Source organism: Pelophylax lessonae (genome assembly GCF_965119305.1).
Source record: "Pelophylax lessonae genome assembly, chromosome: 11".
Taxonomy (NCBI): domain Eukaryota; kingdom Metazoa; phylum Chordata; class Amphibia; order Anura; family Ranidae; genus Pelophylax; species Pelophylax lessonae.
Genome location: NC_138778.1, coordinates 195,317,780 through 195,333,233, shown reverse-complemented (window position 1 = coordinate 195,333,233; position 15,454 = coordinate 195,317,780). Strand labels below are relative to the sequence as shown.

At 44.6% G+C, this 15,454-nt stretch overlaps 1 protein-coding gene across 1 annotated transcript in view; it reads left to right on the top strand.

Moving 5' to 3' along the window:
• The window catches only part of SYCP2 (synaptonemal complex protein 2), a 372,455-nt gene that overhangs the window by 18,704 nt on the left and 338,297 nt on the right, over positions 1-15,454 (top strand). The window contains exons 3-6 of the mRNA XM_082271514.1: positions 2,741-2,873; positions 4,533-4,630; positions 14,810-14,834; positions 14,923-15,008. Coding sequence (XP_082127640.1) covers positions 2,741-2,873; positions 4,533-4,630; positions 14,810-14,834; positions 14,923-15,008 — 342 coding nt within the window. The remainder of the gene's footprint in view (positions 1-2,740; positions 2,874-4,532; positions 4,631-14,809; positions 14,835-14,922; positions 15,009-15,454) is intronic.

Here is a 15,454-nt window from a genome sequence, read left to right as displayed (position 1 = left end):
AGGCAGACGATTGTACAGGCCTATTCTATTAGGGAGCGGATGCCACCCTTCCCTGTCAAGGCGCACTCTACCAGAGCGGTGAGTGCGTTATGGGCTTTCCGACATCAGGCTTCGGTGGCCCAGGTGTGCAAGGCAGCGACTTGGTCGTCTGTGCACACCTTTTCCAAATTCTACAAACTTGATGTTTTGGCATCAGCAGATGCCTCCTTTGGCCGCAAAGTTCTGTGTGCGGCAGTGCCTTGAGGGGGCCATGGCGTTGGCCGGTCCCTGTCTGTTGGGGGTTTTCCCCCTTGTTTATTTGCTTTCCTGGGTTGTTTGCTCCAGTTGAGCTTTTCTGTTACCCAGAGTTTTTACCTTTCTGTTCAGATAAGGTTCCTTTCTCTGACCTGGGTGCTGCATTGCCTGTGTGACGGTTGCGCTTCCCACCCCTCATGTCTACACTGCTTTGGGACATCCCATTGGTGAAGACTGTATGAGTGGGCGGCGACTGTCAGAGGACGTAAGAGAAAACTGAATTTTTGTAAAATCTTACCGTAAAATTCCTTTCTCTGAGTCCTCTGACAGTCGCCGCCCCCACCCCTCTTTTGGGGTTCATTTGAACTTTTACTGCTTGCTACCAAACTGAGTTGGGAATGCTGATAGCAGGGGGGTATTGGACCAGTGGGACAGCCCCCTCACAGGTGTGTCTATGTAAATTGCTTTGTTTCTAACAAGTCTAATGCCTAGCTTGCTCCTATGGATAAGAGGTCAATACCCATTGGTGAAGACTGTATGAGTGGGCGGCGACTGTCAGAGGACTCAGAGAAAGGAATTTTACGGTAAGATTTTACAAAAATTCAGTTTTATCCGATCTCCCATAGAGGAGAGCAGGGCTCTGACAGGTCCGTCTCAGCACAGTGAACAGAGACGGACCTGTTACCCGTCTGCTCAGCGGGGATCGACGGATCAATCCCCGCTAAGCAAAACTGAGTCCGCCGGGCAGCAAGCCCCTGTGAAAGGACCCTTAGAGCATTTTTACAGCTTAAAAACTATTTTTCAAACCCACTAGTTCTGGGGTTTTTCCAGCCAGAAAATGCCTCTGCCTCCATTTCCAGCACATCTGACAGATGCTCAATTGGACTGAAATCTAGAGAATGTGGAGGCCAAGTCAACACCTCAAACTTGTTGTTTTCCCCAAAGCATTCATGAACCATTTTTGCAGTGTGGCAGAGAGCATTATCCTGCTGAAAGAGGCTACTGTAATCAGGGAATACCATTTCCATGAAGGGGTGTACTTGGTCAGCAACAATGTTTAGGTAGGTGGAACGTGTCCAAGTAAAATCCACATGAATGGCAAGACCGAGGGTTTCCAAGCAGGAAAGGAAAATTGCCCAAAGTATTACACTGCCTCTGCCGGCTTGCTTTCTTCACATACTGCACTCTAGTGCCATCTCTTTCCCAGGTAAGCAATGCACACACACCTGGCCAACCACATGATGTAAAAGAAAACATGATTCTTCAGACCAGATCATCTTCTTCTATTGCCCTGTGGTCCAGTTTCGATGGTCACATGCCCATTGTAGGCACTTTTAGCTGTAGACACAGGTCAGCATGGGTCTGGCCATCACTATTTGGCTCTTGTCAAAGTTGCTCAAATCCTTATGCATGCCCATTTTCTGCTTTCAATACATCAACTTCAGGGACAACATGTTCACTTGCTGCCCAATATATCCCACCCACTTTCAGTTTCCATTGTAAATAGATAATTAATGTTTACTTTACCTGTCAGTGGTCATAATGTTATGGCTGATCAGTGTAAAATTTCAATAGAAGGATATATGCATGTTCCATTGTCTGAGTTACAATTCGCAAATTATGGAAAAATCCACAGGCATATTCCGTAAATGAAGGTTCAACCAGCGACTATTCTCTGAGCAAAAGTGAGCTCAATTACATGCTATGGGTGTGTTCGAGAATAGGTTAGCTTTCAGGAGTAACTACACACTGAGCATTGTACTTGAAAATGTTGTGATTAAAGCCCTGTACACACGTACTGATCGTCGGCCGAACGATCGGCCGTCTTTTGTCCAGGGCTGTCGTGTCTGTTGAAAACTGCAAAAGACTGCACACGAATTTTGTCGGCCAACAACAGCCGACTGCAGAAGTGATGTCATGTGATGGTTAACTTTCCTTGTCTTTTTTCTTTTCTGAGCATGCCCAGTCTTGCTAATCTGCTGTCTGTCGGCCGAAATCTGTACTGACTGGGGAACAATCGGCCGTTCTGGTGACGGCCAACAAATATTTTAAAGTCTGCACGACAGATTCTGTTCGGCCGAAAATGCGCTGTCGGCTGTCGGAAGCATCATACTAAAAAGCCTACAATCGGTCGGCGGCCGAATATTTACGGCCGACAATCGGTACGTGTGTACGGGGCTTTAAGCATCAGATTGTGCTTGCAATGCTTGGGCTAATCAAAGTTTTACCGTGCGTGTCACTTCGAAAACAGGGGTTAGAGAGGTTAAACCACATGGAGCCTCTGTTAGGTTTTCATTGTTCTATGTACAGTAGTTCTGTTGGCGAGATTTCTCTCTTCCTGACCAAGTGACACTGCTATCACTGGAACACAAAAGGGATAGACACAGGAATAAAAATTTGGCAGAAGTTCTAACCCATATCTATAATATTTTATCTGTGTATGGAAGATCTGCTGTAGTCACACTTTAAATACTTAAAATAGAACATGGTCACAATTTTATTTTAGGAGCTGGATAAAAAGGAATTGAAGAATGTGTCTCTGCTGCTTAATGTTTTATCGAAATTTGGCAACGATTTGACCTCAAATGGAGATAAATGGCTAACCACAGCAATCAACCAGGGATTGGTTGAAAAGATAAGTGTTTCTGTTGACCTTTTTACCATTTTTTTTTTTGTATTATTATACAGAATTTATACAGCGGCAACAGTTTGCGCAGTGCTTTACAATGTGAGGGCAAACAGTACAGTTACAATACAGGAGGATTTAGATGGCTCTTCTTGTTAGAGCTTACACTCTAAGCATGGTAAAAAGAGAACCTAGCATCAGATATCATTTGCATAAGTGCATGCATAGTAATGTGTATATTTGACACAAGCGTATCTGGATATTACTTCTTACAGAGACCAAAGGTACTCCTGCCAACAAGTTCTTCACCTGCTTTTATTATCCAGGGCTGTGATGCTGGTTCAGAGTTAAAACATTCATTTAAATGTGTCTGTGCCTGTCTGACATCATATTAGCCTGAGGAAAGTCACTTGACTTCTTAAAGCAGTAGTAAACTCAACTTTTTTTTTTTTTTTGTATACCTGTAGGTACAGTAAATATCACCTAAACATGCACTGTTTGGGAGATACTTTAGTACCAGCCGGTGACAACACTGGGTAATGGGCACTGGGCTCTCAATGGACCAAATGCCGCCCATCAAGAGCTTTGCCATGGTGCCATGGTCGTGACTCCTGTGCCCATGTGTGGGAGTGATGTCATCGTGGCTCGGCCATTCAAACAGCTGGAGCCTGCAAACCCGGAAGGAAGACTGGGTGAGAAAGGAAGCACCATCAGCTGTGACAACGTACGGCTGGAGGGCTTGGTTTTAAAGTAAGCCTTTCATAATGTGTAATGCATACCAGCACATTATACTCTTTGCAGGGGAAAATGTTTTAATTTTTTTTGCTGTTTACTACCGCTTTAAGCATGTTAAATTGTAAAGCAAATTTGAAAAATTATTCTTTTGATATTTGTAAAATTACAGAAAGGTCAAAATTTAAAGCAGTAGTAACCCCAAAAGCAAACATTTAATTTATTGCACTTTACCAACTCTTAGATGTGATGGCCGTAATAGTTTCCTTTTTTTTAGGCTTTCTTTCTTCTGTTTTCCTCTGGTGATCACAGCACAAACACTCCAGCAGAATGTATCAGATAACATGGACGAGACAAACCACTTAACACTGGCAGGGGCCCTTAAAATTATCAGCTTTTACTTATTCGTGAAAAACCTTTATCCCAAAAGGAAAAATAAAAAAAAATAGCTGTAACTGATTTTAAAGTGTGAGCTAGAGTTTGGCTCCCATTTGTTTGTGGTTCTAAATCTGCTAATAGATTTAACACTACCCCCCCCCCCCCCCACCACCTACCCCAGACTGCTACTGTGCCGTCTACATTCATTCCTCCAGTGTTTTCTCACTAATACAGGAGGGGTGTTATTGGCCAGATCACCAGGTGAAAACAGAGGGAAAAAGCCAAAGAGAACTGATGCAGCCGCTTCGTAGAATGATTGGTAATCTGAAATATAATACATTCTTGGTTTAAAACAGCTTTAAGTAACAATTACTGTATATTAGGCACCCTTGGTTAAAAAAAAAAATCCACATCATCCAGTCCCTTCTCTGACAGTTATCAGGATCATTGTATGTTGTATAAGAATAGTTATTATAGAATCTAAACATTTTTAAAAACTGCTTGTTTCCACTTGCTTTTAATTTGTGTAATGGAAATTCTTTTTCTTTTTTATACATGGTAGTTTGGTTTGAAATGATCAGAGACATTTTGATGTGCACTGGAGGTGTGAAAAGTGAGGCTTTAATAAATCTGACAGAAGATTACTTTAATGTCATAATGGTAAGGGAGGTTGACTTTAACAGAATACTCATGACATTGTCATACTGTATGTTGATCAGTAAATGCAAGAGATGTGACAGGACTTAGTGATGCCTGGGACTGTGTAGCAATTAGCTGAGAAGTAATGTGGAAAAAGGGAGGGGGGGGGGGGTTTATTAAACTGGATAGTGCAAAATCTGGGGCATCTCTGCATAGAAACCAATCAGCTTCAAGGTTTAAGTCCCTGTTCACATCGGTGAGACAGGTCAAATCGCATGTCAAATCGGAGCCTATTGCCGGCAATAGGAGCGTCCCAATCAGTGCAAAGTTTCCTCACTACTTTTGGCGACTTCGGGGAGATTTCAATAAATATCTATGCATAAATCCGCACAGATGTGTTTCAAGTCACCCTGAAGTCAAACTGAAATGCGGCATTGAAATTGTGCGAGTTCAAATTCGTGCCCAGTTTGAACAAGGGCTTAGACCCCTTTCACACAGGGAGTCCGTTCAGATCTGCCTGTCGTTTTTTTTGGCGGATCTGAACGGACGCCCCATGCATCTCTATGGGGCATCGGATGTCAGCGGAGACATAGTGAAAAAACTATCAGCGCAAGACTAAGTGAAATTCAAATGTGTATAAAATGTGCTAGAATAAATCAATATATAAATCCGGCTGCATACACAAATTGTGTCCACACCTCACAACAAAAACATAAAAATCAAAAAACGTGCTGCGCCAGAAGGGCACAAAAATAATTAGTGATTACATGAATCAACAAGTGTTATCAACAAAATATGGTGTCCATCATATGTGCTCTGATGAAACATAAATGTTCATATAAAGTGCTCCAAAGTAATGATTAGTATATCCAGGTGATGACAGGACAGCCTCAATCCCTTGTGAATCAAGCAGGAACCACCAGTGTGTGAACTCCCTCCACCAGTAAGATTGGCCTCTCACCTTGATACCAGACCCAAACGGGCCAGCATGAGCATATCAGGGGATAAACAGACTATCACAGGTAACCTCTCCAGCCTTCACCTCCGGGGGTCGCCAGGACATAAAATTAAAGATAAAGCAAAGATCTAGTGCTCTCTGAATGTAAATAATGAGCTTTTATTGAGCATAAAGGGGTAACTCACATTTGTTGGGCACTCAGCCGTGCCTGCTGTTATGGCATTCAGTGTTGGAGAGTAGCACCCGAGCGATCGGCGTCAGGCACGCAGGCTCCGCCTCCCTATACGCGTTACGTCTGGAGCGTGGGCTCCGTTTGGCTTCTTCGGTAGAAGAAGAAGCCAAACGGAGCCCACGCTCCAGGCGTAACGCGTATAGGGAGGCGGAGCCTGCGTGCCTGACGCCGATCGTTTGGGTGCTACTCTCCAACACTGAATGCCATAACAGCAGGCACGGCTGAGTGCCCAACAAATGTGAGTTACCCCTTTATGCTCAATAAAAGCTCATTATTTACATTCAGAGAGCACTAGATCTTTGCTTTATCTTTATTTTATGTCCTGGCGACCCCCGGAGGTGAAGGCTGGAGAGGTTACCTGTGATAGTCTGTTTATCCACTGATATGCTCATGCTGGCCCGTTTGGGTCTGGTATCAAGGTGAGAGGCCAATCTTACTGGTGGAGGGAGTTCACACACTGGTGGTTCCTGCTTGATTCACAAGTGATTGAGGCTGTCCTGTCATCACCTGGATATACTAATCATTACTTTGGAGCACTTTATATGAACATTTATGTTTCATCAGAGCACATATGATGGACACCATATTTTGTTGATAACACTTGTTGATTCATGTAATCACTAATTATTTTTGTGCCCTTCTGGCGCAGCACGTTTTTTGATTTTTATGTCAGCGGAGACATGTCCGCTGACATCCGATCTAATCTGTCAAAACCGAACGGATGGAAACCCTATTTTCCATCCGTCTGGTGGATTGGATCGGATGAGAACAGACAGACTGTCCGTTCCCATCCGATTCCCCCATAGAGATGCATGGGGACCTGACAGCTGTGTCTCCACACACAGTGCGGAGACACAGCTGTCATCCGCCTGATGGACTCAGTGTGTGGAAGGGGCCTTCTAGTGAAAGCAAGCTGAAGTTAGAAGCTGATTGACTACCACGCACAGCTGCACCAGATTTTGAGTTCTCCAGTTTTAGTAAATCTCCCCCTGTGTGTTAAAAATCTAGTGTGTTTACCAGTTAACCTCTATGATGCCCCATTAGGGAAAAAAAAGAAAAAGTTTCAGAAAAACAAGCTAGTTCAGAAGGGCTTACAAATGCTCAATGGTGTGATTATCAGGAGGAATAAAAATAAGTAATGACAATCCATCTACCAATGAAAACAATTTTGGTTTTAATAAGCTATACCATCTAGTTTGCTTCTGCTGGATAGCTTCCTGCAAATTTATTTGAATAACAAGGACACAAGCTACATTATATGTGTATTAATTCGGGTATTGGGGGTGGGGTGGTAAAAACTTTTTTTTAACTTGTTCCCACGGGTAAGCCTATAATAAGGCTTACCTGTAGGTACAGTGAATATCTCCTAAACTTGCACTGTTTAGGAGATATTCACACTGCATGCAGCACCGATGTGCTGCATGAAATCCTCGGCGCATGCTATTTGTAGGGAATCGGGATACACGAGCCATCCCTTCAGAGCTCTGTGCGGGAGTGACATCATCATGGCTCAGCCAGTCAGCCGGCCGGAGCATTCGAACCCCAAAGGAAGACTGGATGAAGATGGAAGAAGCCCCCGTCAGCGGGATTATTGTAAGAACTTACTGTAAAATCCTTTTCTCTGAAGTTCATCGACAGACACAGCACCTGCCCCTCTACTTTTTGAGTTATGGGGTCTTTTTCTGTCACTGCTTGCAACACAGCCGTTTGAGTATAGCAGAGCCTGAGGGGTTATTCCTGCTGGGACAGCCCCTATAGGCGTAGACAAGTTTTTTTCTGCCTAGTGCCTATCCCTAGTCGGAGGAGCATAACCCTATAGTCTAGGATTAAGCAGAGCTGCGTCTGTCGATGAACTTCAGAGAAAAGGATTTTTTGGTAAGTTCTTACAAAAATCCAGTTTTTTGATAGAGGTTGTGCTGTTTTATATGTTTTTATCATCATCCAGCTAGATCTCAGGAACTCTGGTGCAATTCTACTGCCAAGAAGTAAAAATACCCAAGGCAGAGAGTTCCAGAGCTGTCTTGTATGGACACTGTAACAGTCTATGATGTGGCCTGTGTTGGTGTTGATGGTCACTTGCAGGAAGGTGGCTGTCAGCATTGTATTGAATAGCACATATACATCACTTAGAATAGTGGATGAAGCAATATAACTTACTTTCATTCCTCCTCATTTGATATTAGTACAGGATGTGTACGGAAGGCATTGTTAAGTACTGGAAACCTGTAAATACTGGGTTCTGAAGCCTGCAAATATGTAGAAATATCCCATTTATCCTGGTTTTCCATTTGTGGTTTAAACATTTTGTTCAAAAGTGCAATGAGTGGTGTCAGCCAAAAAACGATCATCCAGAATGTCTATGCATGCTATAACATGTGCTATGTTTTATTGATAAATAAAACTAAGCTGTCACATACACTGTACGTTCAGGTGAATTTGTTGCTTTATACAGCCATGAAATGCACAAATTAATGTTTCCATACATCCCAATTTCCTCTGTGTTATGTTGCGGTGAACAGATTATGAAAAAAAGTGCATTAAGGCTCCATTCACACCTGGGCGTTTTCAGCTCCAAAAACGCTCAAAAGAAACGCTTCCAAAACGCCCAACAAGTAAAACCCCATTCATTTAAATGGCCCCTGTTCACATCTGAGCATTTTGCAAAACGCCTGTAGCTGAAAAAAGTACATGAGCTTCTTTTTGGGCTGATTACCAGCGTTTTTGATAGATGTCAATGAAAAACGCCTGAAAAAATCGCGGTAAAAATCGCGGTAAAAATCGCGGTAAAAATCGTGGTAAAATCGCGGTAAAAAACGCTACGCTCAAGTGTGAATGCAGCCTAAGGCAAGAAATACCAGACAGTGAGCTTATCTTATTGAGGGAGTGGGCCACACTTCAGAGATGAAAGTAAATCTTATATTATTAAAAAAAAAAAACTGCATTAAAATTAGGAAAGCTGTATAAAAATGAAAACTTTTTATAGGATTAGAAAACAGTAGAAGAGAGTTTTTTTACCTTGGTGATAGTTCCTTAATGCTGATCAGAACGATTTGCAGTATAGCTTTTGCTAAACAGCAGGATAAACAGGTGTGTTATTTAATGACTGCCAGGTGACCCAAAATGTGGATTAGTTCTACACCTTGTTTTATTCTCCATACAATCTGTATCTAGAAAACATGTATATACAACATGTAATATGCTTTACTGTATGATATAGTATGAAAAAAAATTTACAGAGCATTATGGGAACTCTTTTTCTGCCCAAATTCTCCTCTCCTGAACGCGATTTTGATGCGTTCAGATTTCCAACTCTAAACTCCCCTGCCTCTAAATGCCGGTAAATTTCTATGTGTGCATAGACACATGGGCTAGCATAGAGGGGTATTTAGGGGCAGAAAAAAAAAAAATCAAAACACAAGGCCTGACAAATTTGTTTATAATCTACCCAGCTAATATAGTTAGGAGCCAGTTTTTTAAATCAGCTGCCCAACACCCAGAACTGCATGTGCAGGGCGTTGGGCAATAAGAAAAGCTCAGGCCTGATGCCAAGTGAAAAAAGACTAAAAATTAAAAAAAAAAAAAACAACAAAAAAAAATCAAAACTTTTTTTTGTTTGTTATAAGATTTAGCAAATAAGTAATTTTTCTCCCTCACTGATGTGCGCTGAGGAGACTGCACTGATGGGCACTAATAGGCTGGACTGATGAGGTGGCACTGATGGGCATTGATGAAGTGGTACTAATAAGCGTCACTGATGGGCACCGATGAGCTGGCACTGTTGAGGCTGCGTTGATGGGCACTGATGAGGCTGCGCTGATGAGAACTGATAGGCTGCGCTAATGAGGTGGCACTAATGAGGGTGCGCTGATGGGCACTTAGGTGGCAACTGATGGGCTACACTGATAGGCAGCATTGAGGTGGCACTGATGGGCATTGACACATGGTACTGATAGGCGGCCAGGAAGCCCACACTGCACACCGCTAATCACAGGCAGTGAGACAGTTCTTGGTTCGCATCTGCACAGACCAAGAAATGTCTCACTGCCTGTGATAAGGAGTGTGTCGGATTCCTGGCGGGATCGGGCAAGTGGGTTGGTACTAGGATCAATGCTGTGCACCCGGGCCCATTTATTTTCCCATGATTTGTGTGCGGTGGCAGCCATTGGATATTGTGTGTGTGTATAAATATATATATATATATAATATAAAACAGATTTTAATTTGTACCAGAAATACTGGACAGGGCACCAAGCATAAAACAGTGGTGACCGTGTCAGTTTATGTACTTTATGTTGGACATGTACTGGGAAATCCATAATGGGTGTCTTAGGCCATGTTCACACGAGCTATAGTGTACACCCATGTGAGGACCGTGCTTATCCACACAGGGATGTACAGGTGTTCCATGCATCCCTGTGCAGGCAGTCTTTCTCTTTCGTTCATTTACGGACACAACTCCTGATTCTTCTTAACCATTGGGTATACTGCCTCATACAGGAGTAGGACACTAGGCAGGAAAAAAGCTTGACTACTCCTATAGTCAGTCCCAGGGGGTATACACCCACTCTCAGCTATAGGCTGCCTAGTCAGAAGTAAGGACATCGTTCCTTGCTAGGATCTCTGGTCTTGGCGATTTTTTTTTTTTTTTCTTTTTGAATGGAATTTTTTCCTATCTTTGTTATTTTGTTCCTGTTAGAATCTACAACCAATTGCATGACTGAGCGATGGACTGGATAATCTAGATCCAGAGGGTCCCTACAGTCTGGCCAGCGAGCGCGTGCAGACCGCAGCTCCGAGCTGGCTCGGCCGCGACATAGCCCCACTGGACAGGGGCAAACCTGCGAGTTAAACGTCTCGCGAGGACGCATATGACCTGGCTTCGGCCCGAGTCGCAGCGTTTCTCCTGGCTGACAGCACCCACATTACGATGGAGCGGCGGTCTGTCCAGAGCGGTGCTCACCCTGTTTCTGGTATGGTAAGTAGCTGTCCCCCTCTACTCCTGGAGGGTTTTGGGGTAGACGTGGGCCCCTCCCTGGGATGGTGGGACCCCCTCCTTCCCCCTAGCCCCTCTAAAAATGTTGGTGGTCACTGTGGGTCTTTTGGCCCGTGTGCTTAGCATATAGCGACCCTACTGGGTCTGCGTCCACTCACCCTGAGTGCTCAGATAGTAAGGAGGATTCCTCTGCTCCTCTAGCCGCGCATGAAAAGGTGCTGGTGGATGCAGTGTTTGTGTCAGTGCGTGACACTTTAAAAATAGAGGTTGCAGCTGTTGCTGCGTCGGAGGTGCGTCGGAGGTGCCGGTCTCTTTTGGCATCAACAGGCCCTCCTGGCCTGTTGATGCCAAGCGACGAGGGTGTTCCCTTTTCCGCCTACTTTGACAACATTGTCACAAACCGCTTTTTGCTTGCAGTGTCCTTAGGATTAACTGCGTTAAAGGTGGACGGTCCCAGCTGTAGTGGGCTACTCGGTTTCCAGGTTAAATAAAGCTACCTTCATTCCTGGTGAGGAGTCTCTGACCTTTAAATATCCAGCTGATAGGAGGACGGAGGCTCTGGACCGCCATATGTTCGCTGTGGCTGGTTCGGCACTAGTCCGGTATTTACTATTGCCCTGGTGTAGCAAGGTCTGACCGAGTGGGCTAAACTTTTACATCCTGGAGGGGAAAAAGCTACCCCCTGTCTTGTGGAGCTGGTGGATCAGTTGGTCCAGGGGCTACAGCTCTTTTGATTTCTAGGCTATCTGTATCACCTGTGGTCCTTCGGTGTATTATCTCGCTGAAATACAGATCTGCAGACCAGACTTCTAAGAAGGCATTATCTGATCTCCCCCTTGTAGGGGATTGCCTGTTTGGGGCTTCCTTGGATGACATTGTTAAGGGTCTCATAGGTCTCTTCTTTCGCTGGCTACCAAGGGCAAGGAGCCATTCTCCTCGGCTCATAAGAGGTTTTTTCATCCTCAGGGTCTCAAGACAAGGGATCAAAAGTCAGGGCCTCCACCGGAGGTTCTAAGAGGACCTGGTCTAGCAAGCCAAGAGCGGGCTCTTCCAAACCTGCAGACAAGGCTGCCTCTGCCTGAAGGGATGCCCTCACACATATCTGTGATGGGGGGATGTCTTTGCTGGTTTCTGGATCCATGGACCTCCCTGGTATAGGACACGTGGGTCCAGGAAGTTATTTGGTTAGGCTACGAGATTAAGTTTGGACTTATCCTCCCAGAAAGATTCTTCCCTTCAAACCTGCACATGTCCCCAGTTCACTTATGGGTCTCTTTGGGGTAGTGCAAATCTTGTTCCTTCAAGGGGTGATTGTTCCGAGAAGTAGAGGCGAGACCAAAGGTCCACGCCACAAATCAATAATGCTCCTCGCCCACGGCAAAACAGAGGAAGCGCTGGTGAACGGTGCATATTAGAACGTGCAGGGGATCGCGGTACTGGGGTCTCCGACTGCTCTAATGGACAACTGGAGATTGCTCTGCAAACACTGAGGGAGTTCGGTTGGATTCTGAACCTTTCAGGAGTCTGCTTTGGTTCTGTCCACCAAAACTTGACTATCTGGGTCTGACTCGGGACTTGGCCTCAGCCAGCGTGTTTCTTCCTCTGGAAAAATGTATATATGTGTATATATTCTGGAGATGACTGGTAATGGTCCTCATCTCCAGACATTGAATTGGTGGTGACAGTCACCTCAGCCGAGGTGATACAGGAAGGGCTACGAGGCCTCCAGATATTGCAGGAGGCAATTCAGCTTATGTTGTACAGCAGATGGTCATCCCTCCAGGATTGCATGCAGGTGCTGGGCCTGATGATGGCCACCCTCGAGGCAGTCTGTTTGCACAGTTCCACACAAGATCTCTGCTAAAGAGATTATGGTGAAATGGGACAAGGATCCACAGTCTCTAGAGGTGGCTTCATTCTCTGGAACTTGGACAAGGAAAATCCTTTCTCCCCCTGTACTGGACAGGTGTCACCACGGATGCCAGCCGGTCCGGGCAGGGAGGCGTCCTCAGCACAGATGTGCTCAGGGGGTCCTGACAGAGTCCAGACTGACAATTAATGTTCTGGAAATCCGAACGATCAGCCTTTGTCTGGCTCATTGGACAATTCTTCTTCAGGGGTGTCCGGTACAAATTAATTTGGACAATGGCACGGCCGTAGTCTATGTCAATCACCAAGGGAGGCACAAGTAGTGTCCTGGTGGCTCGGTAAGTAGCCGGCATTCTAAAGTGGGCTGACCGATTCGTTTCTGCCAGGACTTCTGTGCAGGATCAAAGCAAAAGGGATTCCGCCCAGACTGACCTTGCCGGTCTTGGTACGCCGATCGGGCAACGGCTGGTCGCCAGTGCTCCTTGGGGACTTCCTCTCAGGGAGGATCTACTGTCCCTAGGTCCGATCTTCCATCCTGCTTTACAGTCGCTGGCTTTGACGACTTGGCTGTTGAACACCAGGTGCTGAAGGATGGTGGTTTGTCAGTGATTCCTACCCTGTTGAAAGCTAGGAAATCTACTTCTCTTGGGGTTCATTCTAGCTCCTTCCTTCAACGTGGGGTTTAACAGAAATTGGCCTTGAGTACCATCAAGGGCCAGGTATCGGCTATGGCTGACCTTTTCCAACGCCCTTTGGCCTCACACTCCCTGGTGCGTACCTTTCTTCAGGGTGTCCGACACTTGGTTCATTTAGTGCGGGCTCTGTTGCTGCCCTGGGATCTTAATGTGGTGCTTTCAGCTCTACAGAAGCCTCCCTTTGAAAATATTTGGGAGGTTTCCCTGCTTGCGCTGCCCGAAAAGGTGGCATTTTTTGGTGACTCTCATCTCTGCGCACAGGGTGTCGGAACTGGCGGCATTATCCTGACGTTTACCTTATTGGTGATTCACAAGGATAAGGTGGTGCTTCGCCCCTGTCCGTTATTCCCATTTGAAGACATTGCCTTCCCTGTGTCCCAGGCAAAACATCAGAAGGAAATTGCCTTGGATGTTGTCCGGCAATTAGGCTGTACCTGGCAGCCCCGGAGTCTTTTTGGAAGTTAGACTCTATTTGTGCTCACAGACGAACCTCATAGAGGGTTGTCCGCTTCTTTTGCGACCATTTCCAGATGGATCAGACAGATGGTGGTTCAGGCCTATTGCATCAGGGGTCAGGTTCCTCCTTTCCTTTTCATGGAGCACTCTACTAGGGAGCTTAGTGTCTCCTGGGCTTCCGTCATCAAGCGTCAGTGACCCAGGTTTGCAAGGCGGCCACCTGGTTGTCGGTGCACACTTTTACAGAATTTTGATAAAGTGGATGTGTTGGCATTTTCAGATGCTTCTTTTGGCCGCAAGGTTTTGCAGGCTGCTGCTTAGAGGACCTGGTCCTCTTTGAGGGTGTATTGTTTTTTTTTTTTTTTTTTTGAGGTGATCTCCAGTTGTTTATGGTTGAGCTCCATGTTACCTGGTTGGCTATGGTTCGCCTTGGGAATTATTTTCTGCTTTTTCCCCCCCCCCCACTCCTCATGTTTAACACTGCTTTGGGACGTCCCAATGGTGAAGAAGAATAAGCAGCTGTGTCCTTCAATGAACTGAAGAGAAAATGGGATTTTTGACTTATAGTAAAATCCATTTCTCTGATGTTCATTGACTAACACAGCACCCACCCCTTTGTGGAGTTGACTTTCTTCTGACACTGCTTGTAACAAAACTGAGTGCCTATAGCTGATAGTGGGTGTATACCCCCTGGGACTGCCCATAGGCATAGTCAAGCTTTTTCCTGCCTAGTTTCCTACTCCTTTAGGGGGCAGTATAACCCAATGGTTAAGAAGAATCAGGAGCTGTGTCCGTCAATGAAGAGCAGAGATATGGATTTTACGGTAAGTCAAAAATACCATTATTTCATGTCAGTTGGATTGCAGTGGCTATGCTCCCAATTGGACAGCTATGCTAGTGCAGATGCACGGCTCCAAACACACACTGTTTGCTAACAATTTAAATCTAACAATATATTTTCTGACTTTTTTATGGCTTTTTTAAATTTAATTTTTAGGTTGTGCATGACCACAGTAGTGATGGTAGGTGGAAATTTTCTTACATACAGAATACAATTTTATTTATTTTTTGTTATTATTACCTATGTTACTTACTGCTCCTTTTCTACAGGCAAAATCCAGATACTTGAACATTTTATTGTAAGAATTTGTTCCTTAGTATCAGAAGCAGCAATCAATATTTCTATCAAACAAGAGGTACGTAGTAATTCAGCTAGCTTTGAAAAAAGTGAGAGATAACTTTTGTAGTGAATGTGATATTACTTTACACAAATTCAAACTTTTAAGTCACATTTCAACTTTAATTTTTTTTAATTAGTAGTCAGAAAATGAAAGGAAAGGTTTGCTGTTAACAGGCAACAACTAAGATGGAGCTGAATGAGTGACAGATATGCTAGATATGCTATTCATATCCGTCACTCACTAAAGGTATTTTTATCTGGGTCTACTACGTTAAACCATGGGTTGTTCCTTGCCACTGTATGCCTTGGATCTTGGATCTTTTAAAATAAATGTAAACGTTTTATTCATCCCGAGATTTAGGTCATGACTCTACCAGGGTACAGCGCTTCCTTGCATTGTGGAGGATAAAGTTCACCTTTACAGAAAAACTGTAAAGGTAACCTAACAAATGACTCCCCCCC